The following is a 25,215-nucleotide window of genomic DNA, read 5'->3' on the forward strand; positions in this document are numbered from 1 at the left end:
GCTTTCTCCCTGTCCTTGTCTTTGTCCTTGTCCACACCTGCAGGACAAGGAGAAATAGAGCAATCAGTCGGAGCCTGAAATCAAACCTCCAATCTGGAACTGACTGCCTGGGACCTTTTCCTGGTTGCTTACTTAGCATTGCTCTTGAGTACTCATCCTCAACTGCTGTCAAGGTCATGAATTCATCCGGCAAATACCTCATGACAGTTGATCAGATATTGGCTATTTACACTGAAGTTGCCAAGCGTGGATGAGTCACTATGAAGGAATGTTCTGAATGACCATTTAAATGCAAAGCTTGCACACCACTTCTGCCATGCAAAAGATTGAAGCAGAAGGTTCAACGATGAGCTTAAACAGATCACTACAGCACGACACATTTCCATACCACATTCACTATTCTGTCAACAGCAAGAGTATCCCATATCATCAGGGTTACTCTAGATTTGATGGACTTGTTTTGACCCTCAAATTCTTGAGTCGACTCACTAAGGCGTCGTGAACTGTACGTGCCGATTCACCACTCTTGAATCAAATCCTTAAAGATCAAGCCACCAACGGTCCTTGAAGATATCACAAGCCCGATTCAAGATCAAGTGTCCACCACCCTGAATCAAATCCAGTTCAAGAATAAACCTGTGGAAAGTTACTTCTTCAAAAGCAAAAGTATCTCATATCATCTCTTCTCATTTTTCTTCCCTTTATCCTTCATGCTGCCTGCAAGATAGGGAGAATGAGAACAATCAACCGGAACTCGAAATCACATATCTGATCTGGGACTGATTGCTTACCTTGTCTGTCACCTCTTTCGGCAGATCTCCTAGCTCGGCGACTTGGGGGACTCCTACTACATGGTTTGTATTGCGTTTGACCAAGCCTAAAACTACAAGTAAGCTTCAAGTGAAAATGATACATTACCTTGTGCATCTCCACCGGTTAAAGACACCACCCCTAAATGGAGGAAGCGTACTTCCAGAGAAGATGCCACATCTACCTATGAGAAAGATAAGGCAAGTGAAGACGATACCACACCTCGGTACTTAGAAGTTTCGTGATTACTCAGCGGCTTGGATATTGCAAGTCCCCAACCGAGGAGCTTCCCTCACTCGGGAACTTAGGGGAGCACTGTTTGTACCATACTTGACCAATCCCGAAACTACTGAGCACCGGTTAACATTATACCGTCAAGGACCCAGAAGAGCTTTCCTTCAACCAGGAGGCCAATCACAATGCGACACGTGTTGACATCAGAAGTCAATCACAGCGCAACATGTGTCAACATCAGAAGCCAATCACAACACGACACGTGTCAATGTCATAACAAAACTAGAAACTCTCTTCTATAAATAGGGATCATTCTCCCACAATAATCTCTAATGTCATTTTGTACTAAACTATTCACTAGAACTCACAAAATGAGAGCTTGAATCTATGTATTTGTGTAAACCCTTCACAATTAATGAGAACTCCCCTACTCCGTGGACGTAGCCAATCAGGGTGAACCACGTATATCTTGTGTTTGCTTCTCTATCTCTATTCATTTACATACTTATCCTCACTAGTGACCGAAGCAACCAAGCGAAGGTCACAAAACCTAACACTTTCTGTTGTACCAAAGTCCTCACTGATTTTGTGCATCAACAGGGTGCATATTAGTCTCATTCAATAGATTTCTCGTCAGCCACCAATATTAGTCAGCGGTGCGCGTCGCCACCACATATGTATAGTTTTATTTTATTTTATATTTTATGAAACCATCCACATATGTATGGTTAAATGAGTTTAAAATAATTTATCAGTTGACAAAATTATAAAATTAAACTCATTGGCGGTGGTTCTTGTTGGAAAATATTAGGATTTTAGTTTATTTGAATATTTGGTTTTCTAGACTTAGCCTGTTAGCATTAGGGTTTCGGTTTATTACCTTTTAGGGTTAGGGTTAGTTTATTATAAATAGCATGCTTGTTATTCAGTTTAGAACAAGTCACTCACAATGTAGTCTCTTAGGGTTTTGTAGTCGTTTCAGCATTCTCAGTTAGTTTAATAATATTTTTATTATTTTGTTAGTCTTGTTCGTTGCGCAATTTGATATTCAACTTGGTATCAGAGCAGGTTTCATCCTTCGGCATTTAATCTGCTTTAGGTTGGTATATGTTTGCTTGTTTCTGTTTGTTCGTTCATAGCTACAATTGAGATATGGAAATCTTGTTCGTTTAGTGACGGGTTCTTTCCATACTTTCAACTCTAGCCAGTTTGCCAGCCAGAATCAAGAATCAAGTCAAGTCAAGTCAAGAATCAAGAACCAATTTACCAGTTTGCCAGTTTGCCAGTCAAGTCAAGAATCAAGCAAGTTTGTCAGTCAAATCAAGTCAAATTTGCATGCCTGTCAGTCTACCTAACGGAGCCAGTCCGCATTTGCTTATTTGCAAACCCATGTCGTATACCATCATGAGTTCGACGGGGGGTGTTGGAAAATATTAAGATTTTAGTTTATTTGAATCTTTGGCTTTATGGGCTTAACCCGTTAGCATTAGGGTTTCGGTTTCTTACCTTTTAGGGGTTAGTTTATTATAAATAGCATGCTTGTTATTCAATTTAGAACAAGTCATTCACAATGTAGTCTCTTAGGGTTTTGTAGCCGTTTCAGCATTCTCAGTTAGTTTAATAATACTCTTATTATTTTGTTAGTCTTGTTCGTTGCGCACTCTGATATTCAACCGTTCTTAGCATGAAGCAAGTCTTTTGCTGAAGTCCATGATTGATATGACCAAGATTTTTTTCATTGTCCACACTTGCTTATTGCTGCATCTTTATTCAAGACGAGAAAATTGTGTATGAAAATAATTTCTTTGTGTATTGTAGATGAGTTTAATTTAAAGGATAATGTTAGAGAGATCAAATTTGCAAATCAAATTATGTGTCATCAATAATAACAAAAGCACGTTAATCGACACTTAATTAATAACTCAATCATCTACAACCACATCATTTGGTTTGCAAATTTAGTTTAAATTTTTTGATCTCCCTAGCATTATCCTAATTTAAATTATTGATCCTTGTTTGACAGCTAATCCAGTGGTGATCACTGTGAGAGAGTCCTCTCCAGAGCTGGTTCCACCGGATCCTCCTCTTTCCTTTTCTTTCTCTGCAGGTTTTCGGCCCCCAGAGTTGGCGTTGTGGCCTCCCCGGAGCTAGTTATCAGCAATATCGTAGTAGTCGTCGCTGATTGTATGGTTTTGAAGTTTTCCGATAACTAGCTCCAAGGAGGCCACAGTGCCTACTCTGACCGATACCCACTCCGAGGGTTGAAAACCTGCAAAGAAAGATGAGGAAGAAGGATGATGGATCCTCTTCCGTGATCACTGATCTTGGAAAAGGATTATCGCCAAATCTTCTTTGTGAGGATCCAGGGAATCAAGCAATCACAGCCGTTCATCGTATATCGTGCGGTCAGAAATTATTTTAAATTCAAAATTTACAATTGAATATGAATAGTATATAACGAAAACTGACCACACGATATACAATAAACAGCCATAATTGCTTGATCCATAGATCCCCACAAAGAGAATCCAACGAGTACCCTTTTCCGCTGATCTTAGCAGTGAGCAAATCTTTTGCTCAAGTCCATGATCTTGCATAACATTTTGGAAACTCTTTCCAAAAAATAATTACAAAAAAAAAAATTTGGAAACTCTTTTTTCGCATTCTGCAACTTCTTATTTATTTTTAACCTTTTTTTTATCTTTCTTTTCATTTTCAAACTTTAATTTGTATTTCTTATTTTTGGATTAACCATGACTCGATGCCAGTCACTTCTTTATAAAATTATGGTTTATTTTTAATTGCATTATCTGAAACTTCATTTTGATATCATTTTATCTTTTATAATTCAAAAGTCGATCACTTTACTCCCTGAACTTAAAATTCGTTCAATTTTGACTTGTGAAGTCTCTCTTCTCTCCGAAACTTATAGGTTGTCTCCTAAGACATATGTGGAACCAACACCCAATAAGACTATGCAACATTTGCAATAAATTTGATTATAAATCTTCATTATGCATTAATATTCAATAATCAAAGAAATTGATTAGCTTGACGCACCCAAATCAAACTCATATAAGAAATTAATAGATCTATGAAAATATGGAGCGAATTTTGAGTTTTATAGAAATGACTTTTAAGTTTCAGGGGGCAAAATGAGATCAGAATCGATTTTTTGAGGTAAACTGAAACGGACTTTGAATTTCAAAGAATAAAATGATGATTTTTAAATTACTAAGAGATAAATGAGATTAAAAAATGAGTTCCAAAAAGTATGGCTAAAAATATGCGTTAGAATTAGAAAGTGAATCTTTCCATGGTCAACCGTAACTCCAAATCCTGGACGTACACGTGTAGGATAATCCAGACACATCAGCCTTTACACTCTCTTTCTTCACATGCACATGCACTTGCCCTCCCCGTCCTCCACAGTCCACTCACTAGTCACTACTGTGCCCATAACTCCAGATAACCTTCCACTTTTGACGCCGTAACACCAACTAACGCCGTTAATTTTCCGCTCACTCAGAAAGAAGGTCGCTGCCGTCAACGGCAGCCGGGTCAACCCGTTCGCCGTTCCGTACCATAGTGATCCTTTGCCGTTTGGGAAGCTTCAGCAAACACGATTGTCTCTGAGCTCCGAGAGGTCAGTCTCACTCAGATTTTTCATTTATTTATTTTTTAATAATTCATCAATTAATTTAATATGCTATCCTAAACGGTAAATTTTCTTATCCTGCGCACCCACCCCTCACTCAAAGAGCAAAGCCACTGGTCTGCGAATCTGATCTACCTTGTTTTTCTCAGAGGCGGAGAAGTACTCGAGGCAAAGAAGAAAGCGGAGAAAATGGCGGGAAAGGTTTCGAATTTCTCGGATCTGATTCAGCGAGTGGCGGCTTCTTGCTTGCTCCACCCACTCGCCGCCGGGCGCCACGATTCCTGCGATTCCCCCGTGCATCGACGCACCGGCGATGAGCATGACGAGGACGACGGAGATGAGGAAGACGAAGACGATGAAGTGATTGACGGTGGAGGCTTAGGGTTTAAGGCTGGGGAGGATCGGGGGTCGACGAATAAGGAGGTTGTGGAGATGGAGATGTCAATGCGGGAGGTTTTCGACGCCGTTGCGGCGATGAAGAAGGCGTACGTCAGCCTCCAGGAAGCCCACAACCCGTGGGACCCGGCGAAGCTCAGGGCGGCTGACGCTGCGGTGGTCGGTGAGCTGAGAAAAATCGGGGTGCTGAGAGAGAGGTTTCGAAGAAGGCATTTTACCGGCGGGGGAGAGCGAGTGATGGCGGGGAGTACGTTGAGAGAGGTGGTGGCGCCGTACGAAGCGGCAGTGGACGAGCTGAAGAGAGAGGTGAAGTGCAGAGAGGTCGAGATCCAGAACCTCAAGGAGAAGCTAAACGGCGTCGCTAACGGGTCCCACTCTAAGAAGGGCAGGTCCGTGTCCAGAAGAAAAGTCGGTTCCATCGGTCTGACTGAAGGTACACACTAAAATCTCTCTCCCAACTTTGTCTTACACTACGTAATGACAATTCTACCCCTTAATGGCTTCTTAATTACAGTTGCAGCGGCTCCAGCGCCGGAGCTGTTCGAGGCGACGATGAGCCAGGTGAGAGAGGCATCCAAGTCGTTCACGTCGCTGCTCCTCACCCTAATGCGCGCAGCCCACTGGGACATCGCCGCCGCAGTCCGGTCAATTGAAGCCGCCACCGCTACCACCGTCGGGACCAACACGACGTCTTCGACCATCGCTACCCAGAACGGCGACGCCAAGTACGCGCTGCAGTCCTACATTTCGCGGAAGCTCTTCCAGGGATTCGATCACGAGACGTTCTACATGGACGGTAGCCTCTCGTCGCTGCTCAACCCGGACCAGCACCGGCGCGACTGCTTCGCCCGGTACCGCGACTTCAAGGCCATGGACCCCACCGAGCTGCTCGGGATTCTGCCCACGTGTCAGTTCGGGAAGTTCTGCTCCGCCAAGTACCTGGCCGTCGTCCATCCCAAGATGGAGGAGTCGTTGTTTGGGCACTTGGAGCAGCGACGACATGTCGTAGAAGGGGGGCACCCGAGGAGCGAGTTTTACAGGGAATTTTTGGGGCTGGCGAAGGCGGTGTGGCTGCTGCACTTGCTGGCGTTTTCGCTTGACCCGCCGCCGAGTCAGTTCGAGGCGAGTCGGGGAGCGGAGTTTCATCCGGGTTATATGGAGAGTGTTGTGAGGTTTGCGGGCGGGCGAGTTCTGTTGGGTCAGGTTGTCGGGTTTCCGGTTTGTCCCGGGTTTAAGCTTGGGAATGGGTCGGTTATTAAGGCCAGGGTTTATCTGGTAAATAGGAATTAAAGGGGTTTATGCGGTGGGTTTAAGACCTAACCTAGGTTGCTAGTGAGTAGTGTGCCTAATGTTACTAGACTAGTAGTCCTCCTGTACTTTTGAGGATAAATTGTGCCTGCAACATAGGGCGCATCGTCAGTATTTCAAGCACATTGAAAATGTCTTAGTGTTGAGAGTGTAAACGTTATTGCATTGTTTAGTTTAAACAATAAATTTCTCTTATTAAATTAGAAATGGTTTAGCCCTTTGATCATTGTTGGGACTACTTTGCTGTTTATCAACAAAGTCAATATGTTTCTCTATTTATCATGTCATGGTTAGATACCTAAACATCTTTCGATTTTAGTGAATTATTGTAAAGATGATCTCTCAATAGTAGTCTAAAATGGTAAGTGAGATATTGTGAAGGTGACCCAAATGACTACAATTATGTCTTTTGTCTAATGTCAACCATTGTGGAGGGTTTAAGCTTGAAAATTCAACGAAATTTGGAAATTTCAACATTTTAACTTTTAAGATGCATTTCAATTCCGCTTGTTTTTTTTTTTCTTTGAATTTTTCGAATGTTAGATTTGATTCAGGTGTTCCCAAGTTAACAAATACGAAGTTAGGCAGTTCAATCAACAACACCTCCACTTAGCTGATGCCATGAGAAAAATAATTAATAATAAGGATATCTGAGATAAAGTAGAAGTAGCTACAATTGAAAATAAGATAAGAGAAATTCAGTTACAATGGTTTGGATATGTGAACTGAAGCGATTATAAGACAGATGCTCAGGGTAGAAGGGGTGGAAAAAGACTTGAAAGGATACTTTAAGAAAAGACATGGAATGCTTGCAGCTAACAAAAGACTTAACACAAAACCGAGCATAGTAATGTTCTAAAATTCATACAACTGACTCCACTTAGTGCGATAATGCTTTGTTATTGTTGTTGTATATTAATTCAAATGGCAATGCAAATATAAATAACAACATTTATATAATAGTCTAGTATAGTTGAAGGGAAGTAGCTTCCCAAAGAAGGGTACAAAGATATGACTCCCTTTCAAACCCTCTCCAATGATACAAAGATACAAGGATTTTATGCCTAAAATGGAAAAGCAGAAGAAATTTGGGGGATAAAAAATGAATCTTTAATTCCAAAGCAAAAGCTGTCTTCGTGCTTCGTGGTGACTGAAATCCGAGGAGCCTATTTATACCCGAATAACATTTTTCGCCTGCCATGGAAAACGTACAAGAGCGAAAAGGAATCATTACGATTTACAAGCAGGTTAACGGAGTAAACATGAACTGCCTGTGCAATTGAAAATTCCACATTAATGCAAATCTTACTTGCTCTAGCATTAGAAACATAAGCACGTTCCACGATCCTAGCCGACCGAAGTTTGGGAGGAACCCTTTATAGAAGGCCAAAAATCCCTGCAGTATGTCATGAGTTCCAAAACAAAGGAGTCACAAAAACCCATGTAGATATTGGCCTTTTATTCTTTTGGCCCTTTTAGTAATCAAAAACTTCGAAGGCGAATGGCCTACAGAATCAGAGTGCACAACACGGATTAAAACTGATTAAAAAGCATACCTCATACTTCAACGTTTTGACGAAGCAATCAAAGGTGTTTTTGTAAGTTGAATCTCCCATCATTCTGGATTTCACCTGGAACATAACAAGGAAGGCATCCAAGCCAACATTGCCTTACTAACTCACCCACTCAAAAACAATATAAAATTGTTTCATACAATAAGAAAATGTCATCACAATCTTTCACTAGCACACCGTTGTTACAGCCTGTAACGAATAATTGCAATGCAGGTCGTTGCTACCATCGCAAAACCAGCATTCAATGATGATTTAAAATTTGTGAACAAATATAGCAAGCGCTTATCATTTCTGTTTTTCTTTCTTAGGCTGGAAAATAGCGCACCGGGAAGGCATATGGATATCATATGATTACTTTTCTTTAAATTTTGTTTAATGTTTACAGATCTGTTGTAGTTTCCATATGTTGCAATCGTTACTTACACCTCTGCCAGTAGCATTCAACCTAGAAAACCACGGAACTTAATGTCACAACTAAAAGGTTGCAGAGTGCATACCACGTCAACAGGAGAGCCAATCGAAACTGCAAAGAAACCGGCACCCAGACCAGCTAGGATATGAGTTAAAATATTGTCTGTGGACCCTGGAATTTTCAAAATTGTCTGCATAAGTATGAAGAATCAGGAATCACTGGGATAATTATCCTAGTTATAGCAGATTATATTAACTTGCAAATTAGAAAGATAACTGCATTTCCGAGAAGGAATGTTATGAGATTACCTCCTTCACTTGATCATAACTGGCTAGTTCGGCAGCATTTACAATAGCGTTCCGTGCTACATTTGGCCCCAGCCCAGTCCACAGGGCCCCTAATCCTTCCTAAGTGTTAACAAATATTCAACAACTAAGCTGGTCTGCAAACAGTATTCAGGAACCAGAACAAAGAAAAACACTGCTCTACTATGAAAAAAAGCTAACCTGTCTGACTATAGTGGAATAAGCATCTAAGGCTCCAGCATATCGCCTAGGAACTCCAGCTGGCAATTTTCCTTCAGATTGAAGTCGAACCTTCACAAGGTCAGTTGGATTAGCCACTATGATTGCCAGAGCACCTGTCAACATAGAAGTTAACAAAAGAGTATGCTGTTAAATTTACTTTTTTAGATCAAAAGGCAGGGAAGATAATGGCAATAGTTTCGGCGCCTTCAGATAGGTAAAATATGTTAGTGAACAGAACAAGTTGCATAAATCTAGTCTCGCAATATGGTTGCCAAGTACACTTACCAGTGAATAGAGCAGCAAGTATTTTGTGGAATAGAGGAATATCCCCACCAAAAGCACTGCCAACAAGGAAAATTTTGACCTGTTCAACATTCAGTTTATAGATATGCAGAATGTGTCACAAAGGAAGCATTAAATAGGTAATTCATAATTTTATTTATGAAAGTAAACGTATTTAGAACTCACAGGATCATATAATCCAATTCTCAAGCCTCCGTAAATACATTGGCGTTGTAATCCTGGAATTATGCCATTCCAAAGTGCTGCTAAACCTTCTTCCCTAGCGATCGTAGCCATAGTACCCAATAGGCCCCTATACCTTGGTGCACCAGCTCCATCCCCCGCGACTGCTTTCTTTTGGAGCTGAAGCCTGACTTTAGCAGTGTCTAAAGGAATGGTACAAAACTGCAGAATATTCATGCATACACCATTAAACACCAAGCTTCGATTTTTATGCACACGCACACAAACACACACATGAAGTTGAGACCTTGTAGTTGTAAGACCGTCAAATCATACTTCAAGTGCTTAAATTGTTCAACAAAATCTTAACCACCAAGATAAAATAATTAAGCCACATTATCCATTAAATTGAGACCTAGTAGTTGTAAGACCATTAAATTGCTCAAATTGTTTCGACTCTAGCCTAGCATTCGCCATTTAACCTAATTTGTTCCAATTTTCGATCCTAACCTATCAGTTTGTTCACATTAAGCCACATTATCCAAATCTCTGAACCATCATACCAGAACCAACTGTCAGAAACTCACAAAACCCAAGAAGAAATTACACCAATTAAGCTAAAAACACAGAAATTAAAGCTAAATTATGATCAAAACCACCGACCCAGTAAACCAAATTTCACAACTAAGCAGTAAAAAACTATAATTTCCGCTGAAATTTAGAGCATGAACACAAACAGATGAAGTATCATCGATTACCTCAGCGAAGCAGGCGGCGAATGCACTGCAGAGGAAAGTTTGCAAGAAGGAGATCTCAGACCTGGGGCTGAGATCTGCCATTGGAAGGCGCAAAACGAAAGCTTCAAAAGCAAGGAATTTGGGGAAATGGGGAGGGAAATTCAGAGCGAATGGGGGGATTAAGGTTATATAAAGAAGGTGGTTAATGATTACTTTCGAAGGAAAGGGACATGGAAAAATATCAAGAAGAAGGAAGCTTTTGCAATTGCAATTGCCTTTTTCACAACTTTGCCATTTTCTTGTCGGTTGTCGACATCGACGTCGACGTCGACGTCGCGTCGTTTTTAATTGTTTTAGTTTAGGGGGGTAAGGTTAAGTGGACTTTTATTAGTTAAATTGGGTTTTGTTGCTTAATTTGATTTGTTGTGATTTTGAAAGTTAGAGCCTCTCAGCTCGCGGTAACATGCTAACCGTTTGGTTTTTTGTCTGTTGTTGAGCTATTTTTGGAAAACTCACAACGCTTATTATTCAATAACAAATCACGTTATCTATAATTCAACTAGTGTGGGTGAAAACTTTACTAACTATCTCAATGCGTGTTTAATTAGATCTAAACAACATGTGACAATGATTTTCTTGACGACATGACTTATTCTCGCGCTGCTAAGCTCGATGACGAACACTTGTGATTTGAGAAGTGAAAGGAAATATGGCTTCTATTTTTAGCATTATTTGGTTAACTTACATTTTACAAGATTTTCACTCTTAGCATTTTATTTAAAAAGGAGTATTTGTTGATTTTTCGACATTTAGTCAGATGATAAAATGCAATTAAAAGAGAAAATAATTCACTATGATATGTTATTTTCTGTCTAAAAGGGATTGATTCAAGTTCATCAACCGAAAAAAATGTGGTGGGAGAAGGGTTCGGTGTCAATACTAAATGCAACAAGTTTGACACCAAATATTCCCAAAAAGAGGTTTCAATTGAATCATAGATTTTAACTCTAAAAATAGAAGAAAATTAATTGGTATGCAAAAGAAAATTAATTGTTACAAACTATAACGAGAAAATATTGTGATGTATCGTAAGATAAAAGAGGTGAAAAATGAGATATAGCATAATCCATTCATCATATAAAATTCCAGCTTATGTTTGACTTCTTTATACCTTGTGCTACCATGACATTACTTCAAACAAGAGTTGTGAACAAACTTTGGTTAAAAATTCACTATAAAAATACTAAAGACATATTACGAAGCTACTTTAACTTTCACGGTCTAATTTGTTCCAATGCCATCGGCTTTAACAGTGATGTAAGTATATAACTGAGTGACAAACCCAATCGTAGAAATTTATGTTGTTTTTCGTTAACTTAGACGAGAGACATGCCAATCAAGCGGTTAAGAGTATTTAATTTAATCCACCTTGAGGTCTTGCATTCAATGGCGTAACCACACCAAGGGCTACGGTGGGCTGTAGCCCAGGGAGGATTTGTGTCAATATGTATATATACTTTGGTGTATGGTCTATATAATGGACAAAAAATGTGCAAGAAGAATTATTTTCAATGAAACTAGTCCAATGAGTATTTAGCACAACTAAAAATATAAAAAGTACCATGAAAATTGTGATGTTATTTTGTTCAAGATTATTCTGCTTTGATTTATATTAGTTTCAACCATTTTTTTTTAAGATTGCCTTTACTTCTACTTTTAGTGTTTTGTTTTGTGCTAGTTGTGCGGTTATAATTGAGATATCAAGTTTTCTATCTCTTCTTGTGTTTAAATCTAAATATATGTGAAATTTGATAATTCATTGTAATTTTTGTAGTTTATAATTGCGAAACGTATTAAGTTCATACCAAACAAATTTTAAGCATACAAATATAGAAGTTAAACTTAAATTTTTACATACAATACTTATGTAACAAAAGAAGAACAATTGATTTTAAGGTAATTTTTTTAGCTAACCCACCCATAAAATATTTTCTGGGTCCGCCCTTGCCCGCATTTGATTCTTCCTTCCTCAGTTATTGATTGTACATCATAAAATAAAATAAAAAATAAAAAACCAAAACAAAAAAGCCATAAAAAAGGGGCTTTGGTGGTGTTAGTTTATTCTTTATGGGCCACCCGGTCCTGGGCCATTAATTTAGTTCACTTTCTGGATCAGAAATAAGTCCAAACAACTGAAGGTGCAGGAATAATTACACTGTACCCTTACTGCAGCCAATCCCTCCCCGTCAAAGTCCTGCGCGGGAACACGAACCCGCCAAATCCCGCCAATCAAACCCCAAAATTCCCAAATACGCTTCCCATTTCCCCCGCTATATAAACCCTAACCCCCCACTCCCTCGCTCAAACCCTCCAAATCTCCCCCTCGAATTCTCCAAATCGAACAACCCGTACGCCTCCGACGACCCGGAAACGATGTTGGAGCTCCGACTGGTCCAGGGCTCGCTGCTGAAGAAGGTGCTGGAGTCCATCAAGGACCTGGTGAACGACGCCAACTTCGACTGCTCCTCCTCCGGCTTCTCCCTCCAGGCCATGGACTCCAGCCACGTGGCGCTCGTCGCCCTCCTCCTCAGATCTGAGGGCTTCGAGCACTACCGCTGCGACCGCAACATGTCCATGGGCATGAACCTTGGCAACATGTCCAAGATGCTCAGGTGTGCCGGAAATGATGACATCATCACCATCAAGGCTGACGACGGCAGCGACACCGTCACCTTCATGTTCGAAAGCCCCAGTATGTTTTTTCTTTCCCCCCCTTTTTTTTGTATTAATGTTTTTTCCCTAAATAATTTGATTCATTTGGGATTTCGTTAATTTGGGTTTCTTTTTTGCTATTAATTTTATTTCTTTATTATTGCTTTTTGTAAATTGCTTCTGTTGTATGCAAGAAATTGTAGGAAAGCAAAAAGAGACAATTTTTTCAATTTCTTTTTAAGAATTTGAAATTGATACTGGATTTGATAGTCATTTTTCTGTTATTTGGTTATAACCTGCAAATTTGTTAGTAGAATTTAAGCAAAAATGGGGTTTTATCTGATAATTCCGTGTTTGCCGGTGTTGATTACTTTGTACCTCACTGAGGTTCTACCATAGAGTTTCATTTATATGATCCTGCAGTGGCTCTTATTCTTCGCGTATGGAAACATAGAAATACTGATATGAGGAGAAATTGAATTGTAAGCAACGAAAATTGTACTGGTAGCTAAACATTGTATCTAATAGTTGTGATTGTTAATTGGAAGTTTTGCAAGCAAGGTTTTGGTTATGTGATAGTTTATTTCCATGCTTCAATGTTAGTTTTGTAGTTGGTGTATTTGTTTGTTGTTTTGATTTTCGGTGTTTTCTATGGGTGACGGATCACAGCACAAGATAAAATTTCTGATTTTGAGATGAAGCTGATGGATATTGATAGCGAACACCTTGGAATTCCGGAGGCAGAATACCAGTCTATTGTGACAATGCCCTCTTCTGAGTTTGCTAGAATATGTAAAGACCTCAGTGGCATTGGTGATACTGGTACTTTTTACTCTTTATCCCTTTACAAGATTCCGCTTTATCCAAATTTTGTGTATTTGTCTTGTGGATATGTGAGTAATGGTTTGATGTTGCTTGCAGTTGTGATATCTGTGACCAAGGAAGGAGTGAAGTTCTCTACAAGAGGGGATATTGGCACTGCTAACATTGTCTGCAGGCAGAACACTACCGTCGACAAGGTATGCTGTTCTTGTGAAAACATTGTCTGTTAGGTTTTTGCTACTGCAATCCGATGCCTAACCTTGTTTTGCTGATTTTTGGGAATTGCAGCCTGAAGAAGCAACTGTCATAAATATGAGCGAGCCAGTGTCGTTGACATTTGCTCTGAGGTACATGAACTCGTTCACAAAGGCTACCACATTGTCGAACACGGTCACAATCAGCTTGTCTTCTGAACTCCCAGTTGTGGTTGAGTACAAGATTGCAGAGATGGGCTACATTAGGTTCTACTTGGCTCCCAAGATAGAAGATGACGAAGACGAAACCAAGCCTGAAGTTTGAGTGTTATGCCAAATCATCATCGGCACACTCTTGCTGACTTGAACTGCTCTGTTTAAAAATCCATGTAGAGGATTCTTAATACGAGTTTTTTCTTGCTTTCTCTGTGACAATGAGTTAGCAAATCTGTAGTTTAGGAGTTTTCGAATCCGTCAGGTAAAGATGTTGTAGGTTTTCTATTGAAAACAATGTTATTTCTCCCATTTCTTTTCTCTTTATGATTTCTGGGTTGTTATGTATAGGGAAATCATCACGTAATCTTTCATTATCGACGAAATCAAACAATAATACACAAAATTCGAACTCCCTAAATCGAACAGAAAAATTTTGAGCTAGCACATTGGGGCGCAAGGTTACAAGGAAAATGAAACACGTTGCTTGAGCTGTCCTCTCTGATTTGGGCAGACAAAAGCCCCTTGTTCCTCTCTTTTGCACAAAAAATTGGAGAGTGCAGCACAAGAAATCTGCTCCATACATATACCCATAAAAATACTAAATCTACCTCCCTCGTTTCTTGGCTTCGCCGTAGAGGATGACTCCTGTTACTGTGAGACCGTAACCGAGCATTCCGGTCACTGATACCGGATTTCTGAATATCAAAATTGAAACCACCACTGCAACCGCTCCTTTTGCATTTCCCAACACCTGAAAGACACAGGATACCATATTTCAGCAATTACCATCCATGAGATATGTATTTTTTAACATAGCGGAAATTGAGCGTCACTACACCAGATGATCATATTGATTTATTGGCAAACGAGGTTGCATTTGTCCCACATTAAGCCTTGTTTGGATAAATTCACATGGAGAAAGGGTTTGGAAGGAACATAACAATATACTAAATTATAGGGCGACTCAAGCCAACAAGGCTCCGCGCCTTGTGAGGGTCAGAGAAGGTAACATCAATAATACACAAATAAATTGTTTCCACGAGTCGAACCCATAATTGTAACATTGTTCTTAGAGAACACTATTACTGTATAAAATAGTTCGACTGTGTCGACGTCATCTCAATATGTAGAAAAAATATTCAATTACCTGGAGAGTCAAGGCACTGGTGTGTTTGGTTACCACGAAGTTGGTCAAATTGACAAAATATGCAAGAGCGGAGTTGAACACCAGGTACCAGACGATTGACACGTCATCTCTTGCAAGTGCAATTGTTATTCCAACTACGTTCTCTTCCATCAAAAGAGCTGCAGGGAGAAGGATTGCCACGGCTACAGGAGCCATGTACATGAGCAGGTTCATGGAATTCAGCTTTTCCCTGGGAAATTGAACTGGAATTACAATCTCATTTAATTAACTCATAATTTTGTTTAATTAGTTGGTAATTAAATGTTAAATATTAGTGGAGAGGGTTACCCTTCAGAGGAGAGGAGTATCCCTTGAAGCACCGACTTGAGTGCCCTTGCTGCTGTAGCACCAATACACATTATAAATCCAAACAGATGAAAACTTGGCTCTCCCTTCATTCAATTAAAAAAAGAAGAAGAATATGATTAACTTCTCTCATATTTCCTCCAAAGAAAATAACATGAAAAGTTATATTGATCAAATCCTTCCCTTTAAGAGCATACAATGAGAAACCCTTAAAAATTTTAGCTAGAACAAAATTCTTTCGGCCAGAATATCTCAGAAGTTTATGGTGTGGCGAAAATGCCACAAAAATGTACTTTATGATTGTGGTAAGAAAAAAAATTGTGTACGATGATATGAACACTTGAAAATAGCCAAGATCAAATTAAGGTTTGGTAAATTATGTTTTACATTTCAAATCAGGCAAACCAAATATTTAGAAAAGTGAAACCAATGCCCAATTCCAAAAACAAAAAATCAAAATTAATTATTAAAGAAAATTAAAAGGTCAGAGGATAATGGCCAAAATTAAATTCAGGGAAGAAATTGTCAATTATAAAAGTTTTAGGGGGAGAAATTAGCCGCTCCTTACAAGTTCGATGAAAAAATCGACAAATGCCTAGCTTGATATTACGGTCTTACCCCGCTGGCAATGATAACGCCGGTGACAACCGGAATAAGAGTAACGTACGTGACCCAGCCCTCCTTCTTGAGAGTCATAATATACGCAAACACAGCCGTGAAGAACGGCGTGGTGGCGCCGATGGCCTGGTTAAACGACACGGCGAGGTACCGGAGCGAGATGTTCCCGCCAACGACAGACAAACAGAAGATGAGACCGAGGGACGATATCTTGAAGAACTGGACGCGTGACTTGATGCTCTGCATGGGAACGACCTTCATCCACGAAATGGCTACGTAGCTGAGGAGGGAGCACGCGAGCATGTGGCAAAGGGTCAAGAAAATCGGGTACTTGAACCCGTAATTGCTCAGGAGAAACTTGTTCAACAGCAAAACTCCGATGTTCGACGAGTACCATGCTGTTATTAATCCGACCGTGACGAACTTCGACATGTTTTCGGGTTCGGATTTATCAACTCTTGTGGAGGGCAAGGTGGAGGAAGGAAATGGTGGAGTGCATGGATTTGTTGAGGTTGTTTTTGAATTGTTGAAGGATGTCGGAGAGAAAGATTTGAATGGAAATGGGGGATGGTGGGTTGGAGGGTTGGAGGGATGGAGGAGATCAGGTATTGGATCTGGGGAAGGAGATGGAAAGAAATCTGGAACGTAGATTTCGAGCTTTAAATTCGGAGGTTTATTTTGTTTCTTAATTTACGTTGTTCCAATGTTTTAATTTTTGTTTTGGATTATAATTTTATATAAATGAGTGGGTGTTATTTTGAAATAATTGTAGGTAGGGTGACAATTTTTTATACGATTTGTTAACTTGACTCGAAACGATACGAAAATAACAAGTTTCGGATTAACTTGTTAATGAGTCAAATCGTTATCAAGTCACCCATTAATGAGTCAAGATGTTCTCAAGTCACTCCGTTGAGAACCCGATAAGATATCGTTTGTCAGATCTAGACATTAGGCATAACAATTTCTTGCAGGACACGTTAACTCAACACGAAACGACACGACTCATTAATGAATTGGGTAACACTTTGAAACAACACGGTCTATCAAGATAACGAGTATAATACAAAAACAAGACGAACACGAGAAACACAACTGTTTGCCAAATCTAATCGTAGAATGAGAAATGTTAGGACTGATAATGCAAATTGCAGATTAATCAACGGTAAGTTAATCCTCATATTTCATGTTAAAAATGTTCAGTCAAATTAATTTTTGGTAACAGGCAAATTGCAAATCAATTAATGTTGTGCATTTTCTGTTGTTTAATTTCACCTGACGCTACGAGGCTAATTTTGTCAATGCATCTCTTAATTTTGATTTATTTCACCTTTTAGCCACATGAGATCAAGGGATCATTGAAGAGTTAAAAGCACTTTTTAACAAAAATGCTTTTTCCAAAAGCATTCATTTACAAGTCTCAAGTCGATTGACTGGCTTTTGATTAATTTCGAGCTAGGGTTCTACTCATATTTTTCTCCATAATGTCTAATACCATTACCAAAACAACATTATTAAGAGTTCAGTAAACAAAGCAAGCTTCCATTCCAACAAATTGCCAACAAAAGTTCAGATTCAGAGGATTATACGTCGAGCCTATCGCACTTTCGTCAATCACTCAAGTCAGTCATAACTTCGCAACTCCTCATAGTAGTCTTATATCAACTGCATACAAATGCATTTTGATGAAGCAAGTACAAAGACATGCGTCGGAGCCAGTTCTTTTTATCTACCAAAACCTTGGTGCACGCTAGAAGTTCCGAAAATTTACTCAAAAATGTTTTTTCCTTCTGCAGTGTGCATCTGAAAATTTCATTAGGCGAACCGTCCATGTCTAGAACACCTTAGCAAACTTAATTACACATTTCATACTGCTCTCCACTCTATCCAGGGAAAACAAAGAGGAAAACACTCTGATAACAAAAACAACGAAGCAGAAGCAGGATTGGGGAGGCCCGGACTTTAGAGGAAGAATATAAGGAGAAGAGAATTGTGAGAAGGAAACCTGGGAGACATGATCAGGATGATTGCCTCCAATCCTCACCAGCATAAAATGCATCGTCCCCAAGTTCTTCCTCAATTCGAAGTAACTGCAAGAAAATTTGGCGCATCAGTTTCAAATCACGTATTCCTTTGTACCCGAACATATGGCTGCATAATACAAATTAAGAAACTAAGAGCATGGAAGACCATAAAAAGAAAGGGAACTTTAACTAAGAGCATGGAAGACCATACAAAGAAAACTTGATTTGTTTATTACAAGATTTCTCATAAAAAGAGTAGAAAAAGGATGAATTTGGCCAGGAAAGACGTGTTTTGACTTTTGAGTTATATATAACAAACAACAATAACAACAAAGTCTTATTCCACTAAGTGGGGTCGGCTATATGGATCCGAGAACGCCACTGCGCTCAGTAATAAATATTTCTGTTGCATTGACACTTGTCCTTGGACGATTCCAGATGCAATTACTTGTTTCTATAGCATAAGCTATAAAAAAGGGAACTCCGCATGGGGATGGAATATCAAGTATGGTACTGCAAAGTAGTAGTACTATCCGTGCAGAATTGCACCATAATATCCGATACCAATAACTTGTTAAGTAGCAGGTAACACAAGAATGGTGGACACAGTAACTGAGTATAAAAGTTTACCTGGTTATACTTGGCCAGCCGTTCGCCTCTGCAAGGAGCACCAGCTTTGATCTGACCCGTTGAGAGACCAACAGCTAAGTCAGCTATGAAGGAATCTTCCGTTTCACCACATCTATGAGACATGACCACTCCCCAGTGGGCATCCTTTGCCAGCTTCATCACTTCAATGGCCTCGGTCACTGTTCCAATCTGGTTTATCTGATGAATTGTAAAATTATCAGTTGCCTCGATCTTATCTCTCGTCCAAAAAAAAAAAAACCATAACAGTAATATAGTGTTAAAAATATCTCAAAAACGTAGAATAAAAACAGAATAAACATCTAAATCGAAAACATCACATATCATCCAAATATAGCTATATACCTTTACAAGTAGAGCATTGCAGGTGGACTCCTCTATAGCTCTCTTAATACGCTTTGGATTTGATGTTATCAAGTCATCTCCGACTACCTGAAAAACCGAAAAACCATCCAGTCTTCAAGTTAAGACATCTAACCATATCTCAGGCTTTCCAAAGGAGAAAATCCTAGAGGCATCTAACAAAAAACTAACTAATTTATATAGGCAAGATTCTACATTGCTCAGCGACCGTGATAGCAAGGCAACCGAATTGTTTTTACAAGTTACCGACAGATGAGGTCGAATATTCATGATAATATCTGATAGAATTTGCAGTGTACTACGGCCTTAAGCATTCACAAGGATGTTAAACAAAAGCAGTTGCAGGCTCATGTCCATCTAGTTACTACATAGTTTTCCATATGGAGGGACAACAAAAATTATCAATCTGTTCTCTTGTCAAAGCTTCTTCGGCAAAGAATGAAAGCACCAGGATACTAAATAAATATATCTCACCAACAAAAGAAAAGTAAACAAACCTGACAAATTCCAAGGCTAGAAAAGCGTTTAGTGTGTTCCCAGTCCTCTTTATCAAATGGATCTTCAATTGACACAATTTGGTACTCTGACACCCCAAACACAAGGAAGGAAGGCAGAAAAGGTACGTCACAGTGCAAAATTGCAAATCAAATACAAACACATTGACAAACAAAAAAGGAGAGACTGATTTACCACTACAAAGTTCTTTATACATCTCGATCATATCATCAGCCGACTTGAAATTTTGTCCCTTATCCGCTGATTTGTAATCCAGGTCATACTTTGTACCTGTATCAAGGGGGAAATAGAAAGGAAAATATTGCATTTAAAGTATACATGAATTCATGTTTTTTCTAAAAAGAAGATAAATTTTAATCATTACTACAAGATAATTTAGCCTTGGATTTCCATCAAGAAATCGTAAAATGCAATTATTTTCCCAAACTGCTATGTTACAGAAAAGATCAATTCTCAAGAAAGATCCATCACCTATGCAAAAGTCAGTAGCAGCAAAATCAATTGCTAGTTTGATTTGCTCATTATAACCTGTTCTACTGATCGCCTCTTTTACAAGATCCAAGACTTCTCTAACGCTGCCAAGAGATACAGAAAATAATTATAAAAAAATTGGCATATCATCTAATTAGTTCAGAAATTTCTCACAAGGCACAAAGTAACAACCATAGTAAACAGTTCAGAAAAACCTAAAACAATGTGTGTATGCATTTTAGGAGCATCTAAAATGATTTTTCTCTTCCAAAGACTTCTCTCTCCTTGGGGAAGGCTGTTTCAGGCGGATTCATGAGGCAAAGAAATTAAGGAACACTACAGATCACACAATAAATACTTGCCTCGAGATGTTGGGAGCAAAACCACCATCTTCACCAACATTACATCCATGTGAGCCATATTTTTCTGTAATAACAGCCTGCTCTTTTTGTGAACAATAATAGCTATCAATAAAAATGAGAGATGAAACTATCAAAACAAAATGGGACATAATGGCATAGCCTTGTTGATTGTTCACATGTACATAGAAAAGTCATTCTCCAATTTCTTACGCACATGGGATGCTGAGCTATTGACTTTATTATTTGAGCCAAATAAATTACATGCATAATAATAGATTGGCCACTTAAGAGCAGCTATGAAGAGCCATGAAATTTACTTCAAGGATTAGCATAATGGCATGAGAAAACTGAAATCAGTGCATACTCTGATATTTAAGATTTGGAAAGGCACAAGTCAGTTAATATTTACATGAATTCTTCCTTTTCAGAGCTAATTTTCGTTGTCATTAATAGAGCTGAATATTTGTTGGAAAGTTCAGCACTAAATAAAGCTTTAATTGAAACAATTTTTTGTAAAGTCATGAAACTTTTCATCCTAAGATGTGATCTTGATAGGTTGTAAAACGTGGTCAAAGACTTTGGTGACAAAAGAACACTGAAATTTAGGTCAAATGAATACTTATTAAAATGCAAGTGAAAAAAGTTGCATTCAGGTCCACATAAAATAAGGTGATTGCTTGTATGAAATGGGCAACTCATCAGGTCTCATAAGATGGAAAAATATTTTTTTCACATCAGTAAAGGAAAAATATTTTTTTCACACAGAATGTAATCTCCAAAGTCAACAGTTGAGATGAAAAGTACCTTCAGGTGATGATAGGTTTCAGATCCCATTTGCAATGCCTCCTCAAACTTGCTAGCTCCAATTGGGAGAATCATAATTTCCTAAAAAATTCAGGTCAAGTTTAATTAGAAGGACATGCCACACAAAAGTTTGAAGAGTTCATGCCAAAAAAATTGTATTGAAATATATATAAGCAACTTCAGCAGGCATAAAAACAATGTTATAGGAGGAACCAAAGAGAGCATTAAGCAGTCGTTACTGACACAATCAAATTCATGTAGAAGTGTTTAACCAGTGAACTCCACTGTAGTTTCCCACAAGCCAATTTCAAATATTTAAAATTTTAACTTCATTTTAAGGTAAAATGTCATACTTTCATGATGTGAATACAAGTACCCACATTAGTAAATGGTCTAAATATTGAAACCCCTCTCCCCACATACATTAAAACTGAAAATAAAAGATTTGGCAAGTACATATCTACAGACTCAAGCTTACCAGAGCATACCTGAATGGCCAGATTATTCCCAGCATGCTTTCCTCCACTAATAACAGTAAAAGCAGGGACAGGCAGGGTCAGGTGGCCTTTTCCAGAAAGGTCAGCAATATGTTTGTACAGTGGAACCTGATATTAACCTTGACTCAGACATTTTCGAGAAAAAAGTGAACAAATTTTAGCAATACCAATACTTAGTAAGCGGTAACAGAGAAACAGTCATGCCTCCTTTTGAGCAGCTCCAGCTTTGCAAGCAGCGATTGACACAGCCAATATGGCATTTACTCCAAGTTCACTCTGAAAGTATATTTGAAAATAATCATTAATCCAGAATCATAAAAAAAAAGTAAAATACAAATGCTTAATAGAGTTATCCTTCACATTTATAGTTACGCAAACGATATAAATTATGACTAATGTCTATTATTTATAATTTTTTATAGCCAGACAAGGAGAGTCATAGCATGAAAGCACCAATATATATTAGTAACAAATTCTCAAACAGATCATTTGCATCAAGCTGCATTGAAAAACGAAAAACGTTACCTTCTTTTCTGTTTTATCGAGGTCTATCATTGCCTGATCAATCTGCGACTGAAGCGTAGGATCCATGCCTACCAATGCTTCAGATATTTTCTCATTGACATTCTTAACAGCTTTAGTCACACTATTTCCAAGATATAATCCCTTGTCCCCATCTCGCAGTTCAACAGCCTCATACCTGGTTTCAACAAACACCTCCTTGATAATTAATCTCAGGATTTATAATTTTGAACGTGATCGAGCTCAAATAGAATTGTATACAAGAGGCATAATACACAGTTACTTAATAGTTAATAGCAATGCTCTTGACAAATGCAATAACAAATCAATTTCTGAATCATACAAAGCATTTCCACACGCAAAGAAGAAAAATGCAATTCAATATGAAACAAAAGGTCTATACAAATTCTCGGCAGCCAAACAACAGAGAGAGAGAGAGCTTACATTCCGGAAACATCAGAGCTAGGAGCTGAAGCACGAAACGTTCCTTTGTTAGTGTGGAGGTCGACTTCAACAGTTGGAATTCCTCTGCTATCGAGGATCTGCCGAGCTTTGACCTTTGTTATCACTGAAGGTACCGCTTTCTTCATATGATTCGACTGCGTAATTCAATTCAAAAACAAAGACATACAACAAAATCATTTCACAGCTCAAACAAAACTAATCAAGAAACTACAATTTCCTTCTCTTTCCAGAAACTTTCCTGCACATTCATTTTCCGAGTAACCAAACAGAATCACAGACGAGAGAGAGAGAGAGAGAGAGAGAGCAGAGATTTACGATGAAGAGGACGGGATCGGAGGCCTTAGCCCTAACGGCGGCATTGACGGCGTCTTCGATTTTCCGAGAGAGCATGTGGTTATCCAAGTAATCTTGCACCGACATTTCTTCTTATTGATTTCGGTCGCTCACCAAAACACCGGCGGTTTCAGATTCGAGCTCGGCGGAGAGAGGCGGAGCGATCCCTAATTGATTCAGAGCTTCACGCGCAGTAAGAACAACGACTGAGAGATGCTCGTGACTGGTGCCGAATATTCTCTTTAAATTTTTGAGTGCGTTGTGTTCCGGTTTAGGGTTTAGGTCCGAAGGCCGAGGCTTCTCCAAGCTTTCAGGTCCCCGGCTCTTGGATGTCAGCCGCAGAGAGTGTAGCAAAACGCAGCGTTTCCGTGTGTTAATTTCAAGTGGCTTCTGGTTCTGTCATGCTTTATTACAACAATTTTAATTGGGTTTGATTTGATGCTCCATTTTAATAATTATCGTGGTAATGATTTTAGTTATGGTCCCTTTTTTTTTAATTCCTCGATGCAGTTTGGTTTGGTTTTATCTTCTTCGTTGTTTTTGTTTAATTTATTTGGTTATGCGAAAAAAAATATAATAAGAATTGTATGAGACGAAAAATATTATGATTTATCATATGCTTTTATTTTATCATTTACTTTTTATTTGTATGAATTTATCCTTATATTTTTTACATCATTTATTTAATTAGTGGGTAAAAAAATAAAGGTTAATGATATTCACATACTTATTTTTATCTCTCATACATTCTTACTAATTTTTTACCATTGATCTGCAATTTATTTGATTGGACGGCCGAAAATTAAAAAAGGTAAGTGAGAGGCAAAAATGAATGTGTAGATAGACTTCTGGCTCCTTCTTGAAAGCTTTGCGGTTAATAATAAGTAATCTAATCTTCCTCACGCTCTTTAATTCATCTTGACAGAGGGACTTGAGTGACTTGTTTGGTACGAGCAAACGAGGGACGAGTGGTGGGAGCCGACAAATAATAGTGTTGGTTCAGTGAAGTCAAGCATTACCCAAAACAAAATTGAGGTGAATGAGCAACTGGTTTGGTACAAGCCACACTATTCCCTCCTTTTCTTTAGGACATAAACATACCAAACCACCATAAAATATTTCCCAAAAAAACCTAGAATTTTTGTCCAACCGTAGCAAGAAAGAAAAAAAAAAATTCTTGAGTTCGTCGCCAGTGGCGGATCCACAGTGGGGTCAATGGGGTCGCACGACCCCTTGGAAGCCATGGAAACAACCTGTGAGACCCCTTGGAGCTGCTGGTGCGACCCCTTGGGGCTGCACACCAAGTGTTCGACGAAAGTCCTCGGCAGTCCGCTGGGCTGGTTGAAGAAGACGAAGGCGCTCGCGCGCCTGTTTGATTTTTAAAACAGCCTGGGCAAAACGACGTCGTTTTGGGCCAGGTTTGAACAAAAAAAAAATGCCCAGCGTGTCCTGGGCAGGTCTGAACAAAAAAAAAATACCAACCGTGTCCTTTTCAGCCATATTTTGCACAGAACCGAAGCCCTCGAATCCAAAACCCCCAAATTTCTTTTGTTTTCTCCTCCTCTAACCCTAAGTTCCAAACTCAATCCTCCCCAAACCCTCAACTCCATCTCCTCCCTTGCTGCCGTCGTCGTCACTGTGGTGGTGGTGCCACCAGCTTTGCTCTTTGTATTTGCTCATTGTTATTGTGAAATTTCACAATTCAAGTAAGTTCTAAACCCTATGTATGATATATTTAATTTAATTGAAACCTAATTCATATTTATTTTGATTATATTGGTGGTTTGTTTATATTGTGAGTATTTATTTTGAATATTTTGTATATGTAGAATATATTTAATTTAATTGAAAATCAATTCATATTTATTTTGATTATATTGATGGTTTGTTTATATTGTGAGTTTTTATTTTCATTATTTTGTATATGTAGAATGCAAGATGAGATATTTAATTTAATTGAAATCCAATTCATACTTATTTTGATTATGTTGATGGTTTGTTTATATTGTGAGTTTTTATTTTCATTATTTTGTAT

The 25,215-nt window shown here is 38.8% G+C and overlaps 5 protein-coding genes across 8 annotated transcripts; 2 read left to right on the forward strand and 3 right to left on the reverse strand.

Annotated features, from left to right (window-relative positions):
- The first annotated feature begins 4,469 nt into the window (after window positions 1-4,469).
- Window positions 4,470-6,632, forward strand: LOC126614910 (protein GRAVITROPIC IN THE LIGHT 1-like). Of its 2 annotated transcripts, XM_050282608.1 has the most exons (3): window positions 4,470-4,690; window positions 4,852-5,531; window positions 5,613-6,632. In XM_050282608.1, the coding sequence occupies exons 2-3, from the start codon at window positions 4,892-4,894 to the stop codon at window positions 6,386-6,388; spliced, it is 1,416 nt and encodes a 471-aa protein (XP_050138565.1). In that variant the 5' UTR covers window positions 4,470-4,690; window positions 4,852-4,891; the 3' UTR covers window positions 6,389-6,632. The 2 variants fall into 2 exon arrangements, with proteins under 2 accessions (XP_050138565.1, XP_050138566.1); XM_050282609.1 differs by lacking the exon at window positions 4,470-4,690 and having other exon boundaries at window positions 4,767-5,531.
- A 658-nt stretch (window positions 6,633-7,290) lies between these two features.
- LOC126614913 (mitochondrial uncoupling protein 2-like) lies at window positions 7,291-10,420 on the reverse strand. Its single transcript, XM_050282613.1, has 9 exons — window positions 10,143-10,420; window positions 9,388-9,606; window positions 9,205-9,283; window positions 8,899-9,032; window positions 8,701-8,799; window positions 8,478-8,582; window positions 7,963-8,037; window positions 7,716-7,802; window positions 7,291-7,600 (listed from the first exon to the last, which is right to left on the reverse strand). Exons 1-9 carry the CDS (start codon window positions 10,221-10,223, stop codon window positions 7,577-7,579), a joined length of 903 nt encoding a protein of 300 aa, XP_050138570.1. The 5' UTR covers window positions 10,224-10,420; the 3' UTR covers window positions 7,291-7,576.
- A 2,001-nt stretch (window positions 10,421-12,421) lies between these two features.
- On the forward strand, window positions 12,422-14,374 carry LOC126614914 (proliferating cell nuclear antigen). Its single transcript, XM_050282614.1, has 4 exons — window positions 12,422-12,873; window positions 13,503-13,655; window positions 13,755-13,852; window positions 13,944-14,374. Exons 1-4 carry the CDS (start codon window positions 12,555-12,557, stop codon window positions 14,172-14,174), a joined length of 801 nt encoding a protein of 266 aa, XP_050138571.1. The 5' UTR covers window positions 12,422-12,554; the 3' UTR covers window positions 14,175-14,374.
- Window positions 14,375-14,430: 56 nt separating this feature from the next.
- LOC126614916 (probable sugar phosphate/phosphate translocator At3g11320) lies at window positions 14,431-16,831 on the reverse strand. Its single transcript, XM_050282619.1, has 4 exons — window positions 16,176-16,831; window positions 15,540-15,643; window positions 15,213-15,441; window positions 14,431-14,816 (listed from the first exon to the last, which is right to left on the reverse strand). The coding sequence occupies exons 1-4, from the start codon at window positions 16,605-16,607 to the stop codon at window positions 14,670-14,672; spliced, it is 912 nt and encodes a 303-aa protein (XP_050138576.1). The 5' UTR covers window positions 16,608-16,831; the 3' UTR covers window positions 14,431-14,669.
- An 816-nt stretch (window positions 16,832-17,647) lies between these two features.
- LOC126614909 (cytosolic enolase 3-like) lies at window positions 17,648-23,585 on the reverse strand. 3 transcript variants are annotated; one of them, XM_050282607.1, is made up of 14 exons: window positions 23,163-23,585; window positions 22,827-22,981; window positions 22,386-22,560; window positions 22,065-22,136; window positions 21,852-21,968; window positions 21,364-21,444; window positions 20,560-20,636; window positions 20,198-20,301; window positions 19,901-19,996; window positions 19,708-19,793; window positions 19,193-19,279; window positions 18,830-19,027; window positions 18,181-18,265; window positions 17,648-17,965 (listed from the first exon to the last, which is right to left on the reverse strand). In XM_050282607.1, exons 1-13 carry the CDS (start codon window positions 23,265-23,267, stop codon window positions 18,194-18,196), a joined length of 1,425 nt encoding a protein of 474 aa, XP_050138564.1. In that variant the 5' UTR covers window positions 23,268-23,585; the 3' UTR covers window positions 17,648-17,965; window positions 18,181-18,193. The 3 variants fall into 3 exon arrangements, with proteins under 3 accessions (XP_050138564.1, XP_050138563.1, XP_050138562.1); XM_050282606.1 differs by having other exon boundaries at window positions 17,648-17,978; XM_050282605.1 differs by having other exon boundaries at window positions 17,648-18,265.
- Between the last annotated feature and the right edge of the window lie 1,630 nt (window positions 23,586-25,215).

Source organism: Malus sylvestris, chromosome 3, assembly GCF_916048215.2.
Source record: "Malus sylvestris chromosome 3, drMalSylv7.2, whole genome shotgun sequence".
Lineage (NCBI taxonomy): Eukaryota > Viridiplantae > Streptophyta > Magnoliopsida > Rosales > Rosaceae > Malus > Malus sylvestris.

Coding starts and splice junctions, on each gene's coding strand:
- LOC126614914 (XM_050282614.1), top strand. CDS start 12,555: ATGTTGGAGCTCCGACTGGTCCAGGGCTCGCTGCTGAAGAAGGTGCTG. Junction 12,874..13,502: donor CTTCATGTTCGAAAGCCCCA/GTATGTTTTTTC, acceptor GACGGATCACAG/CACAAGATAAAATTTCTGAT. Junction 13,853..13,943: donor AGAACACTACCGTCGACAAG/GTATGCTGTTCT, acceptor TGGGAATTGCAG/CCTGAAGAAGCAACTGTCAT.
- LOC126614913 (XM_050282613.1), bottom strand. CDS start 10,223: ATGGCAGATCTCAGCCCCAGGTCTGAGATCTCCTTCTTGCAAACTTTC. Junction 8,800..8,898: donor ATTCCACTATAGTCAGACAG/GTTAGCTTTTTT, acceptor GTTAACACTTAG/GAAGGATTAGGGGCCCTGTG. Junction 8,038..8,477: donor TTGGCTCTCCTGTTGACGTG/GTATGCACTCTG, acceptor GTTATGTTCCAG/GTGAAATCCAGAATGATGGG.
- LOC126614910 (XM_050282608.1), top strand. CDS start 4,892: ATGGCGGGAAAGGTTTCGAATTTCTCGGATCTGATTCAGCGAGTGGCG. Junction 5,532..5,612: donor TTCCATCGGTCTGACTGAAG/GTACACACTAAA, acceptor TCTTAATTACAG/TTGCAGCGGCTCCAGCGCCG.
- LOC126614909 (XM_050282607.1), bottom strand. CDS start 23,267: ATGTCGGTGCAAGATTACTTGGATAACCACATGCTCTCTCGGAAAATC. Junction 20,637..21,363: donor AAACCTATCATCACCTGAAG/GTACTTTTCATC, acceptor CAAAAAGAGCAG/GCTGTTATTACAGAAAAATA. Junction 19,028..19,192: donor GCAATGCTCTACTTGTAAAG/GTATATAGCTAT, acceptor ACAATTCATCAG/ATAAACCAGATTGGAACAGT.
- LOC126614916 (XM_050282619.1), bottom strand. CDS start 16,607: ATGTCGAAGTTCGTCACGGTCGGATTAATAACAGCATGGTACTCGTCG. Junction 15,442..15,539: donor ATACTCCTCTCCTCTGAAGG/GTAACCCTCTCC, acceptor TCAATTTCCCAG/GGAAAAGCTGAATTCCATGA. Junction 14,817..15,212: donor CCAGTGCCTTGACTCTCCAG/GTAATTGAATAT, acceptor TGTGTCTTTCAG/GTGTTGGGAAATGCAAAAGG.